Source organism: Chelonoidis abingdonii, chromosome 22 (genome assembly GCF_003597395.2).
Source record: "Chelonoidis abingdonii isolate Lonesome George chromosome 22, CheloAbing_2.0, whole genome shotgun sequence".
Classification (NCBI taxonomy): Eukaryota; Metazoa; Chordata; order Testudines; family Testudinidae; genus Chelonoidis; species Chelonoidis abingdonii.
Window position 1 is genome coordinate 7,543,763 of NC_133790.1, and position 25,386 is coordinate 7,569,148.

Sequence of the window (25,386 nt, forward strand, 5' to 3'; positions counted from 1 at the left end):
CCCCTACCGCCCCCACCCAGGCTCTCGGCTCCACAGCTGCCCGGCCCCGGATTGACAGGGAGCGGGCACCCTCTATTGAACCAACCCCGCAGGGCGTTTCTGGGCCAGGGGCTGTTCCTGCCCCGGCTCCCCTGCTAGGGTGGTTGTGCGTTAATCCTGGGGGCAGGAAGGAGGGAGGCTGCTGCACCCCGTAGCGGGAAGTGGTTCCCATTCTATACAGGGTTTAGGGTTTGGGTCAGTAGCTCTCAGCAACCCCAGATAGAAATTGTTCCAGCACCGCTGTTCACAGCCCTTTAAATGAAGGCGGGGGGGGAGCTATGGACTGCCAATCTCATGTTCAAAAATCATGAGATTTAAAAAAATAATAAATTTTGGGCCCTCTTAATTTGCCGCCTGGCTTCTGAGCGTTTAGGGGGCACTACGTGTTTTCAAGCTTTTCTCTACAACCACAAGGGCTAGAAATGCACTTTTAAAAAACATGAAAGCTGATCTTTCCATGCAATCTCGGATTCCAGCAGCAGGGGAGTTTAGATAAACACTGAATAGGGTGAGACACACGTCAAAATGACGAAAGTTGGCAACACGGATTTAACACAGACAACTTTAATCCCAAGCATTTGAGTTAAGTAGCTGTATTAACAAATAAAAACAAAGAGTTCTCATCCGTCTGAAGAAAAATCATTTCCTTTTCAATTGAATTGGGTTTCACTTGTGCGATGACTTTGATATCATCATCCTGTCATCCACAGAGCCCACCCTGGACAATATGGTGGATATGACCTGAATTTCTAATTATTATTATTATTTAACCCAAAGATCTCAGTCAGGACTAGCCCTCCCCTTGTGCTAGGCAGATGGTGGGAGTACTACCAGTGTTTTAGTGCAGCTAATTTTTCAGAGGAATTTGTATCATGTTATAGCCACCTCCCATCCAAGAAGAGACTCAACTAGAAGCCCCTGAGGTGTTTAGCAACCAGGAGCATGGAAATAGATGCAAAAGGGAAGCTCGCAATGAAGGCAAAGGGGACCCCACTATACACTAGGGTCAGATGACCAGAGCAGTATCAAAGGTTGAAAGGGTAAGTGGGGGAGGATGTGACTAAAAAATCAGGCCAGAAAATTAATGGAGTGGCATCTTCAGCTTTCAACTGCAGCTGACCGAGTTTTAAAAAGCCAAGACATAACGGATTCTGGTGTGTACACACACACACACAACCCTGTGCCAGCACATCGAAGTCAGAGGGTTACTGGGAGGAAAGTGAGGGCAGAATCATATATCTAGCAAGGCCCCAATTCAGCTCCCATTTACAGTGAGGACAGAACTGGGCCCTAGATGTCTTAGGCTCACCATTTATCTCTTCCCTTAGATCAAATCCTTCAGTATATTTTTTCCTCTCCTACAAAATTGATCAGATGTTCCAAACAATTGACCTGCTATATGGTAACAAGCTATGACGACCAGATGACCTCCTGAGGTCTCTTCCAACCCTAATCTTCTCTGATTCTACGAGCTTTAAAAGTGGCACGATTTGCTAAGGACAGCAACAAAGAGCTCACATTCCTGCTGACACTTGGCTGCCCAGATACTGTGGTGATGAGGTTTTCGAAATATGGGTAGCAATAATAATGATTTTCATAATAATCCAACAAAGCACTAGCGAGGGGAAGGGGATTGGCTGGGATTTAATGTACATGCTACTGCAAAAATCACTAAAGGAGAGTCTTCCACTATGGACGGATTAAACACTGTATTTATTAATGGAAAAACTCAGTCAAAACTGACCGCAAGATAAAAAGGTTTGCAGAATGAGCAGAAGAATGTATTTAACAGGTCCTTAAAAAGACAGTCCTAAACAAACACTCCATGTTCCAACATCAGTATTTCCAAAAGCAAAGAGAGTGTGCTAACCAATATATATTAGTACAGGAATGTATCAGTGCCAACATTACACAAATAACACAATCCCAATCCATAGCTCCAATGAGATGCTGTCGTATGAATGTCAGTGCCATTAATACATACTACCATTGGAAATGCAACTAGAGCTGGAATATTTTTCCAGACACCAGTTTTAAAAATATGTACAAAATTAAAACCACAAACAATGGAGTTGCGCAGATTTACAATAATGCAGAGCTAAAATTGGCCCAGTATACACTAATTAATATTCACCTTGCCGCATTGCTGCAAAAATAACTAGTCAGATTGAGTCAAAGCACAAGAAAAAATAGGAATCAATGCACAAGTTAATCCATCATTTAGTTGCAGTCTCGGCGCCATATATACTGCCCTGAGACTCCATACTGCTATGCAACTCACTGGGAAGCTAACTGAGCATCCTGAACGGTATGTGGCCCCACATGAACTTACAGCAAACATGAAGCTAAAGTCTGCTTTCAGTTACACAGATACTATCATAATGACATCATGAATTAGCACCAGAGTAAATGTCTGCAGAATTTGATCCAAGGCTTCTGAAAATAAGGTAGAAAGGCAGTAAAAATGTTGTCCACTTCAATTCCTGAGTTTATGCTTAAAAGGGCATTATCTACATACACAGCAAAGAATCCTGTGGCACGTTATAGACTAACAGACGTTTTGGAGCATGAGCTTTCATGGGTGAATACCAACTTCGTTAGATGCATGTAGTGGAAATCTCCAGGGGCAGGTATATATATGCAAGCAAGCTAGAGATAATGAGGTTAGTTCAATCAGGGAGGTTTGCTGCTTTTACAGATCCAGACTAACACGGCTACCCCGCTGATACTATCTACATAATAACTGTATGGTTAAAAATGCTTTTCCTGTGTTACTAACATTACCCAAATTGAGCTGGATTCCTCTGGTAACAGATTTGATCAACCATAAAGCTGAAAGAATCTGAAATGCCACACAGTTTGTGCAGGACTCTGTCCATGAAATACACCCTCAAGGGGCTCAATCCTGCAGGCCCATTCTCTGGACCTTAGGACTGCTTGTGTGACTTCAGATGACTCACATGAATAATGATTTGCAGGACCGAGCCTGAGCAAACAATAATACTCTGCAGTTCTAAAGCATCTTTCATCCAAGGCTCAAAAGCCCTTTTACTAAGGTAGGTAGGTATTATCCCTATTTGACAGATGGAGAAACTGAGACACCAAAAAGTTAAGGGTCAAATTTTCAAATGTCCTCTACTTTTGGTTCCTTGAATGTTTGGGTTCTCACCTTGAGGTAGCTGTTGGTGCAGTCTAGTTTTCAGCTGGAATGTTGAGTACTCAGCACCTCTGAACATCAGGGCCAAGGTGTCCAATACTGGGCATGCAAAAATTGGGGCAAGATTTTAAAGCTATGGGCTATGTGCCCTGTCCGAGGTCACGGAGAGTGTCAGCGGTGGAGTGAGGAACAGAACCCAAGGCTCCTGACTCCCAGCCTCCTGCACTAATTATTAGCTAATACTGCCTCATTAACAACACAGAATACGGAATTCAGTCATACGGCAGGGCATTCTGAGGAATCACATGCTTTTCTTTTAAAAAATGTCTCCGAAAATAAATTAAGGGGGTTTAACTGTGAGAAATAAGCTGCACTGTGGTTCTGGAGCTATATAATAGAGGCTAAATAAAGGTTAATTCTTCCTCTTTAAACCAGCATACTTGCCATCCTCACTGGGATAAGTTTCTCTGATCTTCCACCTGCAGCAACTTGGTATCAGGGCACTGCTCTCCACCTCAGCAGAGCCAAAACGCCAGTGAATATACTGTCTGTAAGCACAGTGACGAAGCTCGTTATTGAGGGTCTCAGTATTCAAGTCCAACAAGGGCTCTTTGTAAAGCAGGATAAACTCCAGCGCTGATCTGGAAAGAACAAGCTGGTCGAACAAAGCCGAGGTTGTAATGCATGACCCTTCTTTTCTTCGGCAGCAGAGCTGCTCCCGGAAAGACTCTGTTTGGCGGCATTTCCCACAGCAGCACCAAGAAGGGCGGTCGTGGGATGGAGATGTTTGCCCTTCGCTTTTAAGGGGTTGCATCTCATGGGCTTTTGCTAAGACAGGGACCCGGTTGGAACATTGTGCTGCGAGCTTGGTCATGTCAGTAAAAGCCCCAGTGTCTCCTGGCAACTAAAATTCCCAAACACATAATCAGAGGAGTCAGAGTGAAAACGAGAAAATGTAGCATTTACTTTGTTCTGTGTCTACATCTGCACTTATCTCTCATTAGAGAATCCCTCTGTATTCCCAGATTTGATTCTAACTGCTCAAGCTTCACATCTAATGCAGTAGGACAGTATAATACAACAGTAAAGAGGCAGATCAGGAAAACAAATGGTCACTGGCTTTGAATCCTAATGAATCCAGGGAGCTCTTTGTTCATTCCCACTCTATATGAGACAGGATCAGAATATTCTTTTAAATCTGTTTTGTAAGTTTATACTCAGTGATCGACTGTATTAGTGACAGGATTCTACGCAGTGTAGTTGTAGCTGTATCAGTCCCAGGATATTAGAGAGACACGGTGGGTGACAGGAGTCTACACTGCTATTTTTATCCCCACAAGCCTGAGACAACTGACCAAGGCTTTGAGATTCTGTGCTATGGGTTTGTTATTGCAAGTAGATGTACCCCAAGTTGTTTCACGCAGGTCTAAGGACACTCACTGGGCGGTAATAAGATATTTTAGTTTTACTCTAGAAAAAACTGTCTCGCGTTCCCAACACAGTCAACTTCAGGCGTTTCCCAGGATCACAAATGTGGCCCTTCCAAAACCTAGCTAGAAACTTAGGGAGAAAAAACTCAAGTCACTCAGGAAATAAATCCACAAAAAGTCATAACAGTAAATGCTTGAACTTACCTGAACAATCTCGCCTTTAACATTCTGCAGACTCGTGCTCAACGGTTTGTCTACCAGAATAATGTGCGGGTCATCAACATATGACACGTACATCAGGGTCTGTGCAACAAAAGACATTAGCATCCTCAGCTGGAGTATTTATTTAGAATACTCAGGATTTATACTGTATTGATCTGACCCGTAACTAGGGTCCTCAAGGTCCAGATCTTGCATTCCTTATTCAGATAAAAATCTCTCTGAAGGTGCATGTTCATTGGGAGGCTGTTCCTGACATACGGGGTAGCATGGAGGAAGGCTGGGTGTGGGGAGCAGGTGAGGGAGACAAAGAGAACAGTCAGGTGTTAGCCTTGAGTGGAGCCCAGGGAGCAGGAAGAGAGGAGGTTGGATCTGTAGGTGGGAGACGGATTGTACAAAGCTTTAGAGGTAAGATTTTGAGCTGAGATTTGGGCACCTAACTCCCCTGGACTCCTTTGAAATCCCAGCCTAGAAGCTCAGCTGTTCAGGATGCCACAGTGATGTGTGCCACATGAATTTCTAGAGAAGAGATGCTGGAGCTGAATGTGGACTGGAGCTGATGGACTTGAGAGAAACAAAACTATTTTCATGCAAATACCCTGAACCGTTACAGGAGGGAGAAGCTCTGAGGAATGCTTCTCCCTGCAGCAGTGGTTCTCAACCTGTGACCCAATCGTTACACAGCTGCGGCCCATGTGACATCCTCAGGCCCATACAGGTAGTGCATATATATTGTATGCATGTGGCCCACATAACACATAGAGAGCTGCATATGCGGCCCACAATGGTAAATAGGTTGAGAACCACTGCTCTACAGCATCTTTCCACTGCTCTCTAAAGGGTGAAACCTGCCTCCTGCAGCTGTTACCCCCTACAGCTGTCAAAGGTCCTGGCTGTAGCAGACCTGTGCAGAGGAGCAGCATTCAGGGGGCTCAGGCTTTGTGTCCACAGCTTCCATGCACTGCAGAGCACAGCAGAGACCCTGTGCCTGAAGGATTTTGGGTAATGGCTGGCTGGGGACAGAAGTGTGGACCCATAACTATAGGGACCCACTGGTCACTTTTCTGCGTAGCTGCAAAGAGTCCTGCAGTGCTAAGATCCGCTCCTGCACTCACAACACTCCCCAGCATGCAACCCATTCCTGCAAGGTGCGCACTGGGGGCAGGAGAATTCAGACCAGCTGTGTATTGGGAACAAATCCACAGAGATCTGATGAAGGACACAATGAAGGCCCCGATACACTGTATTTTCCTACTACTTAAGCAGCTAATTGCATCCCTTACCCATTTTGGCCCCAGAGCAGACTCACACTTCTTCCTGAAGTAATATTCCTTGATGGATGCTTTGCAGCAGGGATAAGTGTATGAAGTAATAAGAAAATCAATAACGAACTGAGCCTGCATGCAAAACAAAAGTGAGCAGTGATTCCATTTTCTTAATGAGACTGCGTCTCCCAAAGCAGCTCCATCAGTACAGGAAATAAATCTCTTACCAAGCCAAAGTAGGACAGCACAGACCCGATGTACACCAGCAGCTCAAAGATGTTAAACCGTCCAGCCTTAGGCAAAGCAGAAGAGAGTCATTTGAGAATTCAGATAATTTCCTTCCATTTGCAGAAGAACGGCAATAATTGCTGCATGATCAGGCCCAGCCAAATTGCTGTCATGTGCAAGATTTCTAGCTCTTCTGACATGATCCGACTTCAAGCACCTAACCAGGTGGAATGTGTTTAAATTAAAGGGTAGTTTTGCTGCATCCAGCTGGGAACTAAGGGTTCCCTTTTAGCTGTGCTATCTCCTGCTGGAAGGATCGCTTGTCTTCTTCCAATCAGAGACAGTCGCTTTCCCCAAGGTCCCCTTCCCAGCTGGAAGGGGAACGAGAGACAGGGAGCAAGTCCTCATCTGTACAATATTAAGCAATGACACAAAGGCTCCCACTTCACCCATTCTCCCCCTTCAGCAGGAGCCTCCTTCCCCGCTGCCTCCAACAGCAGGAAAGAAGCAGCACTCCCTTCAGGGTACATCGTTCCACCCTAACAAGGGCCCCAGGGCATTATCCCCTTCCTCCCTCATCCTCAGAGCTGTGAGTGCTACCTGCCAGGCCAGGAATGAGAGACCAAGCCTTGGTCTCTGATCCCACAGCATAGCAAGGTCAAGTCCTGCCATTCGTTTGAAGATTAATTTGATAGGACTCAATCCTGCAAAGTGCCCAGAATCCTCCCCTCCCACGGGAACCCCACTGGCAAAATCAGGTCCTTCATTTCTCTAGTGCTTTGTAGATGTCAAACACTGTCTACCAGGGACAGTACATAACCATGATACCATGCCCTTCTATAGCACCTCCTCTTCAGTGACCTCAGTGCATGTTACGAACAGAAAATGTCACAAGCCCCGCCCTGCTGTAGGCACCAAGCACGACCTCCGTTTTACAGATGGGGGAACTGAGCCACAAAGAGCAGAAGAGACTTGTCCAAGGTCACATAGAAAACCACCATCAGGACCAAGACTGTAATCAGGTCCATGCTATGGTCCTATGCTGTAATCACTAGGCAGTGCTGCCTCCTGGAAAGGTTACCCAGTTGTTATTACTGGAGTTATTTTTGCCAAAGGGCCAGAAATTCTCATTTCTTTTTGGAAGCAGACAGGTTTGCAGAGGTGATGAGAAAACAGGGTTGCACTTACTGTGCCGAAGACAAGGATATCGAATCGTATCCCATAGGCTTTGATCAGCGTCCGTTCCTCCTGCCCATTGGGCCGTTTGTAGTACTTCGCAAATCTGTCGAAACCAAACAAGGATCCATGCATCATGTCAGGGGAATTCAGTGCTTCTGGGCTAGAGAATAAAATGGGGTTTTGTTTCTACCTCCTCCTCCCCTTCCTGCCTGTTTAGTATTGTACCCTCAGCCAAAAAGTCAAAGCTCTTCCTCTCCCAGGACCCATGAGTGCTGCCACAGATTGTGGATCACTTTGATGAACAGCATTTCACCCAGCTCCAATCACAGAAGCTTAGAAAAATCAGAGCAATGCCCAGGAAGGGATCTGCTGTCCTGAATCAAAGGGTTACTTTTAATGGCTCTAGAGAGGCAGTCACCTACAGGAAAAGCAGATTTTAGCAGCTGGCAATGATGGAAACACAAGTGTCTCCCAGGAACCAGAGCTTTTACCGCTGTGTTATCTGCACCTAATCTGAGATCGTGGGGTCCCTTTCTTCCACTGGTTTCTATAGTCACTTTCTGCTGCTCTGTTTCAAAGCGTCTAGGAGAGTATTAGCTTCAGGGATAAAGGGCAGCTTTATAACTCATGTAGCTGCCTGTGACAGGGTCACACACACCACCCCAGTTGCAGAAGTGAGAAAATTGACCCCACAACTCCTGAAACCCTGCCCCTTATTCTACCCACTACATAACTCTCTTTCTCCTCCCCAGAGTCAATTACCACGAGAAATTCCACTGATAACACCAGCATAAGGATCAGCAAACAGGGACACTGTGAACACAGAACAAAGGCAACGCTCCCACCTGATGCTGAAAAGTTGGCAGATCAGGCAGAGTTATTAAAAAAAAACAACCCAAACTGAGAGACTTCCTGATAAGTGTTCAATGACATTAAAATCTTAGCTCCAATACTAACATTCGTATCACTCATGTCAGTGCTCCGGGCTCTTGCTGAAAGCACTATCCTGTTCTTGATCGGTTTACTTCACTATTTTGTAATGTGTGTTCTCTTTGGATTCATTTAGCCTAGTAATTCCAATGGTAATTTTTTTAGTGGGGTAAACAGGTGTCAGCTCTGTGGAGAGAAAGTAAATCAAGGTTGCACTGTCACTGCGGATGCTGATTTTATTTAGTGGTTAGTCTCCTGTGTAGTAATCAAAATCTCTGGTAAAAGCAGCTGGTGCTCAATGGGAAATGGACCCAAATGCCAGGCCATCAGCTCAATCCTCTGCTCTCTAATTGCTCATCTCACAGATGGCATGAAAGCATCGAGGGAAATACAGATTTCCCTCCTTCACAGGTTTCAATTAAAATCGCCCCTCAACAGTATCCGGAGCCACATCTGCCAGAACCACTGAACGACCCTACTATCTGGAACTGCTCTCCATGGACCATATTCTACCCGAGGAGGCAAACTCATTGGCACCCAAAAACAGATAGCAAAAAGAGGGGTAGAGGAGCTGTCTCCATGGTTTGCTGCCCAATCTCATAGAAGCCTCTCTGTGGGTTCACTGCAGAGGTGGGGCTCTGGCTGGATTTGGCACCAAAGCCAGGGAGTTGCTGAACTCTGCAGTATGCTTCCCTCAATTCCTTGTATGTATCCAATCAGGAGACTCTGCTCTGTGGCTCCTGCTGCACTGCAGTGACTATGCTGCCAAGGACACAGCAGGATGGCTAAGCAGCATTGTTTCCCCTTCACCCTACACCCTGTGGCTCCAACCAGCCGAGGCAGAAGGCGTTCCCAAGAGAGAAATAGTACAACCCCACCCCGCCTGTATTATCTTCCTGTCATTCCTGCTTCCCACTTTACATGGGGGATCCCCCTTGAAAGGCAGGACCCACGGGCAGCTGCTGGCTATGGAAGCTTTGTCAGCATGGCTCCACTAGAGCCCCAGTCCCAGAGAGTGGGGGTGAGAGGGCCACAGGGCTGATAGGTGGGCACAGAGGCAAAGGGTCTTCGCACAAGTGCCTTGGCCTCCTGCTAATGCCCTCAAATCAATGTGTGGGCCCCATGGTCTGTTCATGGGAGGAATCCTGTGCAAATTTCTTCCCTTAGACCCTCCCATGGGTCTTCCCTCAGAGGGAGGCAACTGGCCCCTGGGTTCAGTTTCTACACAGTCCTTAGTCAGGCAAATGGCTGTCAGGGCAAGTTTAAGACCTGAACAAAAACTGAGGCAGGACCAGTGGCTTTGGCCCACCGCTCCTGAGCATTCAAGCATCACACTTGGCTTGTCAGAAATCTCGGGACTTCCTGTAAGTGCTGGGCGCGCTCCTGCAAGGTGCTGAGAGTTCCTGAGAGGTGCTGAGTGCCGCCCACTTCCTGCAGTCAGTAGGAGTCGAGAGCACCTGCTCCTATTTGGGGTAGGACCCAAAAAGACAATGTTTCCTAAAGCTGTACACGGCAGGCAATGAGTGTCTCTGTCATCGCCTTGATACCAGCAAATCAGCCATCAGCCAGCTTTCACTCACTCCCACCTGCTGCAGCACAGCCCCCTTCCATCTCAGTTCTGCAGAACTCTGATGTGCTTTTAATCTGCATTCCATGTCTTGTGTTCATTAACTTCCCCTTTGCTGAAATCTGTTCTTAAGGCAGTGAATGAGTCACTCAGCAACGCACTGTGTAATGGGTTCTGCTTTTTCTGGCTGCACAGATATGAAACATTCTTATCTTGCGTTCAGTGTCTCTGTGATCTCTAGCTGAGGCATGTTTTGCTGGCCAGCACTTGGCTGAGCCTGGGTTGATGCCTGCAGCTCTGTGACGTTATATTTTCAGGTTTTACCTATGTACTCAGGATCAGATAGTATCCCCCACACACTGGTTTTCTATCCCCAGGAGAAGTCACTTTACATTTGCTTAGGATGTCACAGAAACTTTCTCCTTTGCAGCAGCTTAGTGCTCTCATTTGACATATTAAGAGCGTCATTGATGACCAGTTGGGCAGTGGCCCATTGCACCTTAAATAGTGCTTCGCATTTGTAGCCTAAATCCTGATACCATTTAAGTTTATGGCAAAACTCCCTTTGAAACTCAGCTGAAGTCAACAGAGCTGCATGCAGGCACTGATGTTCATCCACACAGAATAGTTTGCATGCTCAGGGCCTTGGATAATAACTTGACTTTCAGAATTTATATTCTCACTCAGATGATAAAAAGGTCCCTGAAATGTATTCCCCTAAGATTACCCTTATGTAGCCTCACTCTCCTGTGACAAAGGCTCCCTGGACATCCTGCAAGGACCTATTGCTCCCCAGACCTACCCAGGAATGCACAAGGTATTTAATAGCCTTTATTTTGCACATTGCCATGTGACATTCTACCACATATAAAATTAGTTTGATTCAGTCACAATCAGTTGAGGGCAGGGCCCAATCCTGCAACCCTTACTCACCCGAGTAGTCATACTGAAGTCAATGCAGCTACTCTATATAAGTAAATCTTACTCAAATGTGCAATAGTTTTGCAGGATCTTTACAGAAAAAGCTCTCCTGACATGCACAGGAAAAGAGTGCCTGTGGGGCAGACTCTGGTCTCCCTTATTACACCAGTGCAAATCTGGAGGAGTTCCAGTGGAATTACTCCTGATTTACACCAGTGTAACTGAGAGCAGAATTCAGCCCCATCACCAGGAAAAAATTAATCCCAGGTCGAGTTATTCTCAGAAGAACAATGGAGCTTTTTCCTTCAAAACTGTAAATGTGCTTGGAAAAAACAGCATGCTCCAAAAAGAAGTGGATTTTGTGCAGGGTTTGTTTTTCTTCTTGTTTTAACTAGCTTTGTCAGACTCGTCGGTCCTATTTGCTATTAGGATCTAACCAATCCGACTCACTGCCCTGCTTTGTAATTTTAAATTACACATTGCTGATGTTAAACTGCTGCACACAAATGCTCTTCTTCCTTTGTTTTTATTCTTTGAGAAAGTGCTGGGGGATGTGTGGGATTTTCGATGCTCATGGAAGCAACTGATGAACAGCAGTAGCACTAGCCAGTCATCACATGAGCTGGCAATGCGTAGACTTCCCTAAACAGGCCTGCCATTCTATGTTTCTTAAGCCCTGATTGGCCACACTTCCACAATTCCAGGGCTGGGCTTCCCTTGAGCAGAGCTAACTGTGCTGAACTGTAGCAAAATGATCTCACTACAGATCTGTGTTTTTATATATTAAAATAATGTTCTTTATAAAGTGCCCTCATGCCTAGGTGCTCTGACACTGCCCATTCATTTGATGATAAACATAAAACATTCACAAAGCGACCTTCCTGTCCTCCTTCAAAATCCTTCTGTGATATCTACAAAAATATTTACAACACTTAGGGCGCTGGTGTCATTTACTCAGGTCATGTCATGTCTTCCTTGCACATGATAGGTTGGAAAGCTGCTACTAGGCTTCTGTCCTAGATCTGGACTGGCCACAGAGGGCCCATCATGGAGGGCGATACGCAAGACGAATTCTCTTTAAGATATTTTAATGCACTGCCAGGTATGGCTGTTACCTGCTCAGGTATGGTATGTTACACACTGTACCATCTACTGACTGAATTTTATAGACACTTAGCATTCCATCACACTGAAACCACTTGCCCACCATGCTGATCCGCACCGTCTCATGGTTTCCTTGTGGTCCCCCGTCTGTCCGTCTGGCAGTTTCCACCTGTTGCCTTTTGTCTTGGATTGCAAGCTCTTTTTGTTTGGTGTTTGTACAGCACCCAGCACAATGGGGTGCTGACCCATGGCTGCGGCTCCTAAGCACTATGGTAACTCTATTCAAACCCACTGGAGCTCCACGCACAAGCAAAGATCCATCTGCATGGAACAGCTGGCAGGATTCGGATCTTAAGTTGCACATGCACTCACTAGAACCGTGCACATAGCCTTGGTAAATGTAAGGACAAATTACCAGTTGCATGCATGAGTGGTTGTGTGTGTGACGAGTCCAACTGATAATGCACAAGCAACTATAGTAACTGTGCATGCAAGTCAGGTTCATCAGTACAACATCAGCTATTATCAAAAAGAAAGATCACAGCAGAAACCTGTGGCATATTCAAGAATAATGGCCAGGGCTCCAGCACTCTAGCCACAAACCCCTCGGATTCCACCTGCACATCCATATCACCCAAGCAATACAGACAATACACTGCTTTACTATGTATGATATTAAAAATATCTTTTACCTGAAGTTGTAACCAGGGTATTCAGGTGTTGTTTTGTTGTCAAGGCGACGAAAACTGTACTTTGGACTGCAGCGGTAGAACCATTTGTCCAGGTTACAGTCCCAGTTAATCTCAATGCCCATGATTCCACCCTTGACACAGAAAGGGAAAACACACTTTAAATGCATTCAGGAGCACACACACACACACAAAAAGACTGTGCCAGGCCTGGTTCTGAAATTGCTCTGTGCACCAAACTCTCATTGAAATGAGAGGAGATTTCAGCGTGGCCCCGTGGCAAGATCACACCTATAAATACACTTATACTTAAGGTGTATTTCTACCTCTAGCAAAGACTTCCTCCTAAGTGACTTAATTAACTGTGTGGATCAAACGAGCTACAAGCTAGAATGCATTCAGATTCTTAAAGCATCTCTTATTTTTTGGACAATTTCTCATCCTACCAACAAAAATTCCAACTTCATTGCCGCTTTCTGACTGCCATTTCATTCAATTAAAATAAAGATGGGCTCAAACTAAAATCCCAAATGCAAACTCACATTAATTTTGCAGGGGATCTGGGATCCAGAGCTGAACGTTGCAGCTTTGAGGTACTGCAGACCGGGACCTCAGGAGAACTGGGTTCGGTTTCTGGCTCTGAGCAAATCACTTCATATTTCTGTATTTCCATTTCACCCATCTGTAATTATCAATCTTACAGAGGCGTTGGGAGGCAGAAGCCTGGTCTACACTACAAAGTTAGGTCGACGTAAGGTGCCTTGCATTGACCGAGTTGCGCACATGTCTACACTTAAATTTCTCTCTGAAACATGTAAGTGCCCCGTTATGGCAACGCAGTAACACCAATTCCCAGAGTGGCGTTGAGCCATGGTAGATGTACTGAGGTCAATACAGCACTGGTGTAGACACTATGTTAATTATGTCAACTGATCCTAACAGTCCTCCAGCAGCTGTCCCACAAAGCCTGACATTGACCCCTCTGGTAACAGCTGTAGCCTGATCTATAGATTTTGTATTAATAATATTGATTAATTAAGAGTGGATCAGAGAAAGGCCAAGGAGTCCCAGCAGGAAAAGGAGAGGAAGACGCACCAGGACGTAATGGGGCTTCTCCAGCAGCAAACACAGATGCTGCAGACTCTTGACCTACAGCGTCAAAAACCCCAGACTTGCCTCCCTTTGCAGTGTGTGGAGAACTGAATTACAGCAGCTCCCTAAACCCCCATCAACATTCCACATGGCATCCGGGGCTGCATCCTTACCCCTACCACTCCACACCAGGGGAATGTAAGGCCACCACTGCTTCATGTATACTGACCTGTGAGCGGCATGGTAGCTATAAGTTTAGTGAAAATAGACATGAATGTTCCTTCCTCTTGTTAACGTCTATTCCATTAATTTATTTACTTGCTTTTAACGTGCACAGAGTGTTTTTTTGCATGTACGCAAACTAACTGCCCCGGCTGTGTGCTGACATAACTTGCAGCAGCAAAAGTTTGTAGTGTAGACACGGCCTTAGGGTACATCCACACTGCAATGAGAGGTGGGACTGTAGCTACACCCAAGCTAGCTTTGATCTCGCTAGTTTGACTAAACGTGACAGTGAAGCTGCAGTAGCCCGGGCTACACAATGGGAGCCTGGGTATGTGCTTGAGTGGCTAGCCCTGTGTTGCCAGGACTTCACTGCTATTGTTACTTGGGCTAGGTGGATCAAAGCTGGCACAGGTATTTCTGTGTCTATGCTGCAATCACACCTCTCACAGCAGCGAAGACAGACCCTCGAAGCTGGTCTACACTGAGAAGTTACATCGCCATAGCTATCCCTCTCGGGGGTGTGAAAAATCCATACCCCTGAGAGATGTCATTAACCCAACCTAACCCCCAGTGTAGACAAAGCTAGGTCATCAGAAGAATTCTTGTGCCCATTTGGGGTGGTGGTGGGGAATCTTTCCTCTGAATACATGGGTCAAGGTGTCCCTTAACAGAATCCTGAGGAGAGAAAGAGTTGGCCTGAGAAGACTGTTTAACTACTGACAACGAAATCCAACGTGTATTAAATCAATATGGGCCCAATCCTAGAAGATGTTGTGCCCCCTCAATTCTCATTAAACTCTGCAGAGTTGAGGGTGCCCAGTACCTCCCAGGATCAGCCTTTAAAACTGGAACAATTCCATTGTTTGCAACATTTAACAATTAAAATTAAAAAGAAATACTATGGAGGTGTTCTGAATGGAAGGCAGAAGTCATGCCACTGACCTGAATTGCCATCTCTGAAAAATTTTCTCCTGTTGCTTGGAGAATGCCTCCCAGCTGGAAAATTGGGCAGCCTGGTGCAGTTATCTTGTTGAATGTGCACGAAATATTCAGTTTTGGTGAAAAGTTTCTTCTGCAAAGAACCACAAATTATTTGAAAACATAAATGTGAACTCTTCCCTAAAAAGCATCAGCAAATTCTATTGAGGGCTCCCTGCTCATTGCTCCTCCCTGAACCTATATCAAATGCATAGGTGCCATCTCCATGGGTGCTCTGGGGCTGGAGATTTGGGGAAGCAGTTGGAATAGGGGATAGGAGAGGACAGGACAGGGGTGGAGTTGGGGCAGGGCCGGGGGCAGAGGGGGGTTGAGGATCCACCAGTGCTAGTAGAAGTTGGCACCTATGATCAAATGTCCTCAGTTTGCTAGTAGAATATCAGGAGACTTAGTAACTACCAGCTCTGCAAATTCCATGTGGGGTCTGAGAGTCAAGCTGTGTCCTTTAGTTCTTGGGCATCATCACCAGTAACAAAGGCTTCGCAGACCAAATTATTCCCTCAGTGACATTTACATTATCCTATGCCTTCAGTGGTTTCACCCTGGTGCAGCCAATTAGAACTCAGTAATTGTGTTACTAACACATGAGAAGGAATAGAGTTCATCTTACTCCTATAGCTGTATTGGGTCCTGCAAAGTTAAGAATAAAGAGCAATCAAACCTGATTTTTGTCACTCAGAATAGCAGATACAACCCTAAATACACAGAGAAGCTGCAGACTGAAAGTGCTTTATTTACACATTCATTTTTGGAGTAGAACCACTCTTTAAGAGGAGATGGATGAATGTTTGCACTTACGCAGTGTGATTAAATTTTGGGAAGTGGATATTGTTCTTTATTAGTACTGTGAAGTTTTCAGCACTCTTCAGAATGGCAGGCCTAAAAGAGGAACATATCAAGTACAATGAAAGCTATTAAACCAACTATCTTCCTTTAGTTAAATACATCAATTAATGCTATACTATTTTGCTATTACCTGGAAAATTGTCAGTAAAAGAACATGATACTGAGAATAATGAGTTAGATGGCTCAGGAGGTTGAGAATAAAATAAATAGCTTTATTGGTTTTACTTATAAACTTAAATTGTCTGTTCTCTGGGGGCAGGGAATGTCTTTTACACTTGTTTGTATAGTAGCTACACAATGGGGCCTGATTCTGACTGGGGTCCCCAGATGCTATTGTAATACAAATAAATACACCTCTACCTCATTATAACACCATCCCATATAATATGAATTCGGATATAACGCAGTAAAGCAGCGCTCCGGGGTGGGGGCTGCACGCTCCGGAGGATCAAATCAAGTTTGATATAACACGGTTTCACTTATAATGCGGTAAGATTTTTTGGCTCTTGAAGAGAGCATTATATTGAGGTAGAGGTGTAATAATAAGAGATTGCTAATTTGAAATCTGGCCATTGATCAGTAGTGACTGATGTTATCATGGATGGCTGTGGCTTATGGGAATTTAGCTGGGGGTGTGTTCATTGCAGTTCCCAGTAGACAGATGGCTTTGTCACAGACACTTAAACCACAGTTGGCACAGATTATAAAAATGAGATGTTGAACTACATTCTCCTCCATGGAGGTGGCCCCTCCAGGCCAGAGTTCAGTCACATCAGCTGGACCTTGTGAAGGAAGCTTGCTCTGCTACCACCCAGGTCATCCCTGTTTGGTGGAAAAAGAGAGGAATTCAACTTCCAGCATTGTCAACCTGGCACCAGCACAAAATTAGCTTTGAAAAATAACTTATTGCGAGAGGATGTCAGCCAAGATACTGGCTTCTCCCATTCTCTTTTCAAAATGGGCCAGGAGAGCTTTGATTTTCACCTAGAAAGTCCCTGAAGCAGCAAGCAACCTATCCAAAGAACAGTACATCGGAGTATTCTCCTTAATACATCATCGTATTAGCAGCGGAGTCTCTGAGCCAAAGACCTGCAAGAACAGGATATACTTCAGCAAGCTGGCACACATTGTCAATTATAGACTTTTCAGCATCTCTCCTAAGCAAATTGAAAAAGCAGGAGTTGGCTGCAACTCAAACGTAAACATTTTGGGACATCATCTGAACAATGAGAATTTCTAACCAGTCTTCAGTTTATAATGGTCAAGAAATTAATAATGCATGTTGAACTTTAAAAAACTAAAAATAGATTAATCAAAAAATTTTAAACTGCTTATGTTTTCAGGACAGACACCTGGGAATCTCTCCAGACCTCTTCTATGAGGGTGCTGTAAACATTTGTCCTTAGGTAGGTTTATCCGGGTCACTTTGCCTGGCATTGCAGAGCTGGAGACCAATCAAAACAAAAGAAAAGGAATCTTCTTGCCAAAAAGTTACAGTTTTGTTCAGTTTCAACCATCACAAAAGGGAAGGAAAGGGAAGTGCCCTTTATAATACACAGAACTTGCACAGAAAAGCCAACTGCAGGTATAGCTGAGAATCAACATTGTTCTGCCAGAAGTTAATATTTGAAGGCACCAGGCTACAGAGTTCCATACAGGTTGTTTCAGTTATTCATTCAAGTTGCAGAGAAACACTCATATTATCCATTTAGTAACTGGCATGAACTCTTGCCAGTGGATTTTGTGAAGAATTCTCATACTTGTGATTTGCCACCCTGGCTCCAAATATTGCTTCATTGGTTTTGGTCTCCTGGCACTGACCAATCGCTGATACATTAGAGGAAAATTGGACAACAATATGGGCACTCTGCCAATTGTGCAAGGTAAATAAAGGCAAAACCTCTTTCCTGCTGCGTTCAGCTACCAGCTTGCCCAGTGCAACATTTGAAAATATTAAATATTCACTGAAGTTACACTGAAACAAAACCAAGAGGTCTAACAACTTGGGTGTTCATTAAACTGCCCTGCATGACCGTCACAAGAAATCTCTTGATTTTTTATGTGAATCTGGGACTTGACCTTGCAAGGTGTTAACCAGCCTAAATTCCATTGAAGCCAATAGCAATTGAGAGTACTCAGCAGCATGCAGGATTGGAGCCCTAAAATGGCATTTTCAAAAGGGCTCAGACCTCAGCCCCCAATGAGACTTTTCAGTGAGACTTTTACCACTGACTTCAAAGAAAGTGGAGTTAAGTCAGTCGTGGGATCCTCTATCAATGGAGCAAAGACAGCACTGGCAGCTTCCCCTATGCCTGCCTCGCAAGCTGGAGGGCCTACCCCATGGGATACGTTTAGTTTTATTTTAGGAGAATTTAGTTCCCTGACCTATTTAGTCCTTGATATCTCTGCTGGAACTGCAAACAAGTGGGCAAATCAATATTAATTGGACTGCTCGGTTTTATCATGTGGATACATTAGTTCAGCAGATGGACTATTAAACACTAGCCTATTCTCTGTGGGTAAGCCTACCAAACCACATGCAGTGGTAGTGAGGGGAGAAGAGAGCAAAACCATATCATGGTCTAAATACACGGCTAGTGTAAAATGGCACGGCTCCACTTAAGTCAAAGGAGCTGCACCAATTTACTCTAACAGAGAATTTGCCCTCTATATCTTTTCTAAGCAGCAAGGCCTGGTTTAGCACAAGAGATGTAGTTCAAAAGCTGCAACATATCAGGGTTTGGTAGAAGCAATATTATATCCTGGGGCTTCAGGTGGAGAATACTTTTGCATTGCACATGTGAATGAAATAAAATGTTTTATTATAACCATATTTACATTTTTTGCCTGATACAAATGAGTAACTACATGTTAAAGTGGAACCCTTACATCACAGAACATTTTACAATCATGGGATCATACAAATTAGATGTGGAAGAGAGCTACTAGGTCGTATAGTCTACTCCAGAATATTTTATAGAGCTTAGTTCAATCCAGTTTTACATGTTACCAGCACTAGGCCTTTCACGACTTCCCTTGGACTGATCCACTGTCAGAATTAGCAAATGTTTCCCCATGAGACTTATCAGGATTGCTACATTTTTCCTTGCCATTCTCATTAATTATCAAAATGCCTGTAGTGAATCCATAACAACTTTGTGACATCTAGAATTATTCTCATGGCAACATTCTGTGATGTCACAAGCTTGGATTTATTACTTCACCACAAGATCAGAGAGAAAGAGAAGCCGCTACAAGCAAATTGATGGTACTTAGTTTATAAAAATAAGAGTTAAGAATAATAAAAGTTGGATTGGAAACAAATGTTTTACAAAGATACCAAGGCCCTCTGCCAGGTGCTGAGCACCATCAGATCCTATTGTCTTGCAGGATCCGGCCTTTATTGATTACATACAAATGTGAACACTTTTACTTACACTGGGGCACCTTTCATTGATTCCACAGGGCACCAGGCAGAGACTTCACAGGTTTTAATTGTTGCATTATACTTCACACATCTTCCTGTCTGAACTCCTGGACAGAAGAAAAGTTAGCTATTATTGAGCTCACACACACAGTTTGACTCAGTCCTTTGGATAACACAGTCTCAAAATATTGGTGGATCTCTACACACAGGTAGGACAGAGGCTTTAAACTCAGAGTCAAGGCTTTGATTTTCGCAGCTCTTTGTGGGCTGAACTAGCTAGAGGAGGGGTTATCAGATCCATGCTTCCACGACACATGTGCAGTGCTCAACTCCTCCCCTTGTCCCTGTCAATACTGCACATTGGATGTGGATGAAGGATTTTCTCCATAGTTGTGCTGGAGTAACAATACTGAGGAGTTTTTAGGACTTAATTCAACAACATGAGCAAATTAGAGCAAGGATGTTCTGCTAAGTGCAGAACTTCACCCCACAGCACTGTCAGCAGGATACTGAGTGACATCACTCAGCCAATGAAACGCAGGCTAACTATTACACCATCAAAGACTCATAGACTTTAAGGTCAGAAGGGACCATTATGATCATCTAGTCTGACCTCCTGCACAACCCAAGCCACAGAATCTCACCCACCCACTCCTGTAACAAACCCCTAACCTATGTCTGAGTTATTGAAGTCCTCAAACCATGGTTTAAAGACCTCAAGGTGCAGAGAGTCCTCCAGCAAGTGACCCGTGCCCCACGCTGCAGAGGAAGGAGAAAAACCTCCAAGGCCTCTGCCAATCTGCCCTGGAGGAAAATTCCTTCCCGACCCCAAATATGGCAATCAGTTAAACCCTGAACATGTGGGCAAGACTCACCGGCAAGACACTTAGGAAAGACTTCTCTGTAGTAACTCAGATCCCACCCCATCTAACATCCCATCACAGACCATTGGACATATTTACCTGCTAATAATCAAAGATCAGTTAACTGCCAAAATTAGGCTATCCCATCATACCATCCCCTCCATAAACTTGTCAAGATTAGTCTTGAAGCCAGATATATCTTTTGCCCCCACTACTCCCCTTGAAGGCTGTTCAGAGACAACGCCTATTGGCTATCAGTGTCCTAGAAGGTAGGACAAATTTTTAGAATTAACCTTTCTGAGGGTATGAAAGACAACATAACCTTTAAATAGGGCTTGATCTTTGTGACATTATTAATATGAAGTGTAACAGTATAGATCATTGTTGCAACCACTGTTATATATTTGCAGCAAATATTGTACAAAGGTTGTCATATGAGGTGTCTATGGAAAGGTTATGATTTGCTGATTATGATTATGCTAGCTGTATGTGTATCATTTTTGTAGTTGAAGTTAAGAATATGGGCTATGTACTTGTATTTTGGTTCCACGCAGCCTTAGTAAAGTGTTTGATCACCTTCTCAAGAAAGGAATTTGCAAGTTAAGTGCCCAATCAAGAAACACTTTACTGACAATAGACCTTGGAAGACTTCAATACACATACGAGGTCTTCCTGGGGATGTTCAAAATAGCATGTGAGCAATGGCTGCCACCTGTAAAGAACTGAGTCATGCATGGACATGTGGTTTGCCCATGTGACTCCAGCTCCATCTTGCTACTGTGATCTTCCACAGGGCAGAGGATATAAAAGGCCCTGGAAACTCCTCCATTTTGTCTTCAATCCTGCTTCTTGCCTCTGGAGGAACTTGGCTATAAACTGAAGCTCTAAACAAAGGACTGAATGACCCATCCCAGCTGTGGATGTACTCCAGAGACTTGATTTGAACATGCAGTTTGTTCTATCACTGCTACAAGCCTGAACCAAGAACTTTGCCATTACTGTATGTAATAGATTCCAGTTAACCAGTTCTAGCTCTCATCTATATCTTTTTCCTTTTATGAATAAACCTTTAGATTTTAGATTCTAAAGGATTGGCAACAGCGTGATTTGTGGGTAAGATCTGATTCGTATATTGACCTGGGTCTGGGGCTCGATCCTTTGGGATCAGGAGAACCTTCTTCTTTTACTGGGGTATTGGTTTTCATAACCATTCATCTCCATAATGAGTGGTACTGGTGATGAAACTGGGAAACTGGCTAAGGGAATTGCTTCTGTGACTTATGGTTAGCTAGGGGGGTAAAACCAAAGTCCTCTCTGTTTGTCTGGTTTGGTTTGAAGGAACTCCAGCTTTGGGCTGTAACTGCTCTGCTGTAAGCAATTTGTCCTGAACTGACACTCTTAGAAGTGCCCCACCAGAACCAGCATTGTTACAATCTTGGAGTCACTCTACATGCAACGTGAATTACACCTGTAGAAAGCACTGCAGGAGTGGGCTCTACATGTACTGTGGTATCTGATTTGCATCCCCCCCACCTCCACCCTCTCTGTGACCCCCCTTCCCATTCCCACCTTTTTGTTAAAATTCTCCACAGAGTAGAAAAAATCCAGGTGAGTGAATACAAATTTCATATCATTCTCCTTGCTGCTCCTTTTGTTTCCATCTCCCACTCTTGTCTTTATGCCTCCCTCCTCACCACCCACTGTGCTTAGAAGTTCATCTCCCTAGTCAGATAGATCTACATACACAATTGCTAGTGGGTGTTGCACCAGTATATCTCAGAGCAGAATTTGGCTCTACAGTTGCAAATTCTCCAAGGGTGGTACATCATAATTTCTTTAACCATCTAATAATTATTAACTAAAAGACAGTTGCATTTCACCACCTGCTACGAGTTTTAAAATCTGAATGTGGAATTCATGTACCATTACTCTGGGGGTTCATGTGCCCTTTTTCACAGCTCGCATCTGAAGAGCAGACAGCTTTGGCAATGGGGTACTGAAAAAGACATCAATATAAAAGACCATTATAAATATCTACCTCTCTATTGCGATTGTAAAATGTTCTGCACAGAAATGGCAAACAGTAAGATGAAATCACAGAGTGAGAGGCAGAACAGAGGAAGTACAGCCCTCTTCTGTAACCCATTCACTCAGCGTGGTGCTTAATGTGACCTCAGCCTTTTTGAGAAGGTCAGTACAAGCAAAGACTGAATGGGACAAATTCATCTCAAGTGTAATCTCTTGGCTTCACTGGAGTTAGCCCATGGATTTATTTGTTCGGTGAATCTGATTTAAAAAAAATCACACCAATGATATAGGAAATGCAAGGAAGTTGTTCCTAAGCACCCTGAGTTTCTGGGACAATGCATCAAATTCAGTTCTGGTTACACCCATGCCACTTCCTCAGCTGCAATCCTATTGGCAATGCAGGAAGAATTTTGATTAACCAATTTAATTACTTTACATATAAAATATTTTTAAAAACTGACTATCAGAATAAACCAAAGGCTTCTGAGGGATTCAAGTTGCAGCCACAAAAGAATTCAAGAAAATATTCATGGTCCTGTTCCATACAGACCTGCAGAACATAAACAGGTTTGCTGAGTTCTCCTTATCGAAGCCCCCTCAATGTACAAATAGCGAATAGGCTGGTTTTTATCATCCATCTCTCTCTCTCTCTCTCTTTAAGTTCTCTGGTATCACTCTGATGCTTTGGCATCAGTGATTTAGGGTACAGATAGAATAGAATACAATCTTTTGATAAGCTTAGACATGTACTGTAAGATATTGCTATGTCTATCAGTGGCATGGAATTTACTTTTGTCTGTTGCACACTCATCAAGAGTAGATTGATATGGGTTTTATGCAGGGCTTTGGAACTGTGCTCTGGCTCCGCTCCAGCTCCAGGCAAAAACCTGCAGCTTCACTGCTCCAGAGCTGCTCCGCGCTACCGCTCTGGGCTGTAGTCAATGACAGTCAACTCATTGCTGCGAACTCAGGTCTCTTCTAATAACTATATGAATGAACGCATAGGAGAACTGCAATTGACTACAAATTTTGACCAGAAATAAAAGAAAAAGACCAACGCCTGATCAAGCTTAGAATTACAGCATAGCAGATTACTGAAGAAAAGCTGGCAACAATTCTCTAACTCCACTGGTCCTTCTAATTGCACTTTATACCAGCAGTGAATCCAAATGTGTTGAACAAGAGGAACAAATGCATGGGGAGAGTGTGAGCCAGGTGCAGGTTTGGCTGCAGGGTCTTTGGTGTGGTACATCACGCCAATGCCAGTTGATTCACTGAGAAAAGCAAAAGAGCAGAGGGGAAAAAAGGAATGTAACTAGACTAGTTGTTGCATGTTGCTGAACAAAATAAAGAAGCAGAGGAAGACAAAGCAATGTTAACTTGTGCAAAATTGCCACAGTCATGAGCCACTAATTAAGGTTTGCAGCTGCCATGGATTACTTCTGCCAGAGAATGCTACGTTATGCAGGTGGGAAATCACTTACAAAATGCAGTTACCTCAGGGCAAACACTTTGAAACTGGTTTTCTGTCATAATTATGTTGGTTATCACGAAAAAAGAGTCTATTCCCTATATAGAGAGAAAAGAAAACAGTAAGTTTCAATAAAATACTATATGCCACATTCTGATCTCAGTCACTCCCTGTGTTAATTCAGAGGGACACCACTAAATACTTGGGCCTGGTCCTAATCTCACTCACACCTGCGCAAATCAGGAGTAACTCCATTAAACTCAATAAAGTTCTTCCACTGTAAAACTGGTGGAGGATCCATATTTGGATCTCAGTGATGCTAATGTAAATCAGGAATAATTCTATTAACTTCAGTGGAATTACACCAGGACTGAATTCTTTCCTACGTATTCTATTACTAAAATCAAAAATTATTTGTGGCAGAAACATCAAGTTTCTTAAAATCCCATAAAAGAACATTTTAAAATATTTTTTCCCATGCTTAATCGTTACTGCTTCTAGTTTTCAGCCTTCTTAATTCACACTCACAAATACAACTGCGTCTCTTGTTGATATGTTAAAATCACTGTGCAGCAGGACGCATACCAGCAAAGCAACAGCACGGCTCAATGGAAGTCGGATGCTGCGCTGACCTTAAACTGAGACTCACCTGCATGGGAATAGTGTATTCGGCTGTGTCCCAGATTCTTGAGTCAGTCTGAACGACTCCTTTCACTTTAGTATGAACTGAGCTGATCACAGAGTCCTTTTTCTGATATCGTTTGTCGGTGACAAGCACATAACTAACCAAACAAAATGGAAAGCATAAATGAACTCACTGAAATGGGTTGAAAAGACAGTCATTTCTTGGCATCATTATTAGAAAAAGTGTACTGTAAATTAAAAGCCGTATTAAATTTGCCCAAGGAATTTGGGATTGAATGCATTTGTCAGGCCAACATCTCTCTCAGCGATACCACCACAATCCCATTGACTCTGATGGGATTGCACTGATGTATGTCAGAGACATTGTATAGTGTAGTGGTGGACTATTGGGGTGCAATCCTGGCCCCACTGAAATCAGTGGTAAAATTCCCCACTAATTTCAAGGGGGCTTGAAACAGCTCCCTTTGCACTCCCTCTCACGCAAAGGGCACATGACAAGGGACCCATTAAAAGCGGTACTAACTGCACCCCATAAGTCTCTTCAAATTGCGTACTGTCATCTTCACATGTTAAAAGGTCAATCTGAAAGGCTTCTCTTTAAAGTAAAAATCAGGCTTTCCATATGCTACTTTTATTCTCAAAGAGTCACCACCAACTTAAACTAGGCCTAATATTTGCATGCTGTAAAAACAAGTTTTTATAAAACCTAAGGCCAATATAAAGCTATCACACTCCAGTGAAATAGTTGTTTGAAAAGAAAGAAATAGCCATGCATCCCACCTCTGCAGCCTCTGGCACCCAAACACTGCAGCACTAACTACCTGAAAGTGTCTCTATTGTCTCAGGGTAACACTTTCAAAAATGCCTAAGTGACTTTGGAGTCTAAGTTCCATTGACTTTCAATGAGACAGACTCCTAAGTCATTTAGAGAAACCAGCAATTTGGGTTTCTAGAAAAGATCCTGATGGAGGCACTTCTACCTCCCTGGCCACACTATAGCAGATCTTAAGGTGGCCATCCTGCAGCAAAAAATCTTCAGGACCAGACTTCAAAGAGAAACTGCTG

General features: G+C 43.8%; 1 protein-coding gene across 2 annotated transcripts in view; it reads right to left on the bottom strand.

The window, feature by feature from the left end:
* Window positions 1-1,729: 1,729 nt before the first annotated feature.
* The window catches only part of P2RX7 (purinergic receptor P2X 7), a 25,533-nt gene continuing 1,876 nt past the window's right edge, over window positions 1,730-25,386 (bottom strand). Inside the window, exons 2-13 of one of the 2 annotated variants that reach the window (XM_032800681.2) lie at window positions 24,326-24,458; window positions 23,703-23,774; window positions 22,101-22,173; window positions 19,325-19,421; window positions 15,840-15,920; window positions 14,988-15,117; window positions 12,732-12,862; window positions 7,527-7,620; window positions 6,338-6,403; window positions 6,129-6,242; window positions 4,831-4,929; window positions 1,730-4,100 (exon numbers count right to left, since the gene is read on the bottom strand). In XM_032800681.2, coding sequence (XP_032656572.1) covers window positions 3,609-4,100; window positions 4,831-4,929; window positions 6,129-6,242; window positions 6,338-6,403; window positions 7,527-7,620; window positions 12,732-12,862; window positions 14,988-15,117; window positions 15,840-15,920; window positions 19,325-19,421; window positions 22,101-22,173; window positions 23,703-23,774; window positions 24,326-24,458 — 1,582 coding nt within the window. In that variant the 3' untranslated portion in view covers window positions 1,730-3,608. The remainder of the gene's footprint in view (window positions 4,101-4,830; window positions 4,930-6,128; window positions 6,243-6,337; window positions 6,404-7,526; window positions 7,621-12,731; window positions 12,863-14,987; window positions 15,118-15,839; window positions 15,921-19,324; window positions 19,422-22,100; window positions 22,174-23,702; window positions 23,775-24,325; window positions 24,459-25,386) is intronic. The other variant, XM_032800682.2, reaches the window with a different exon arrangement.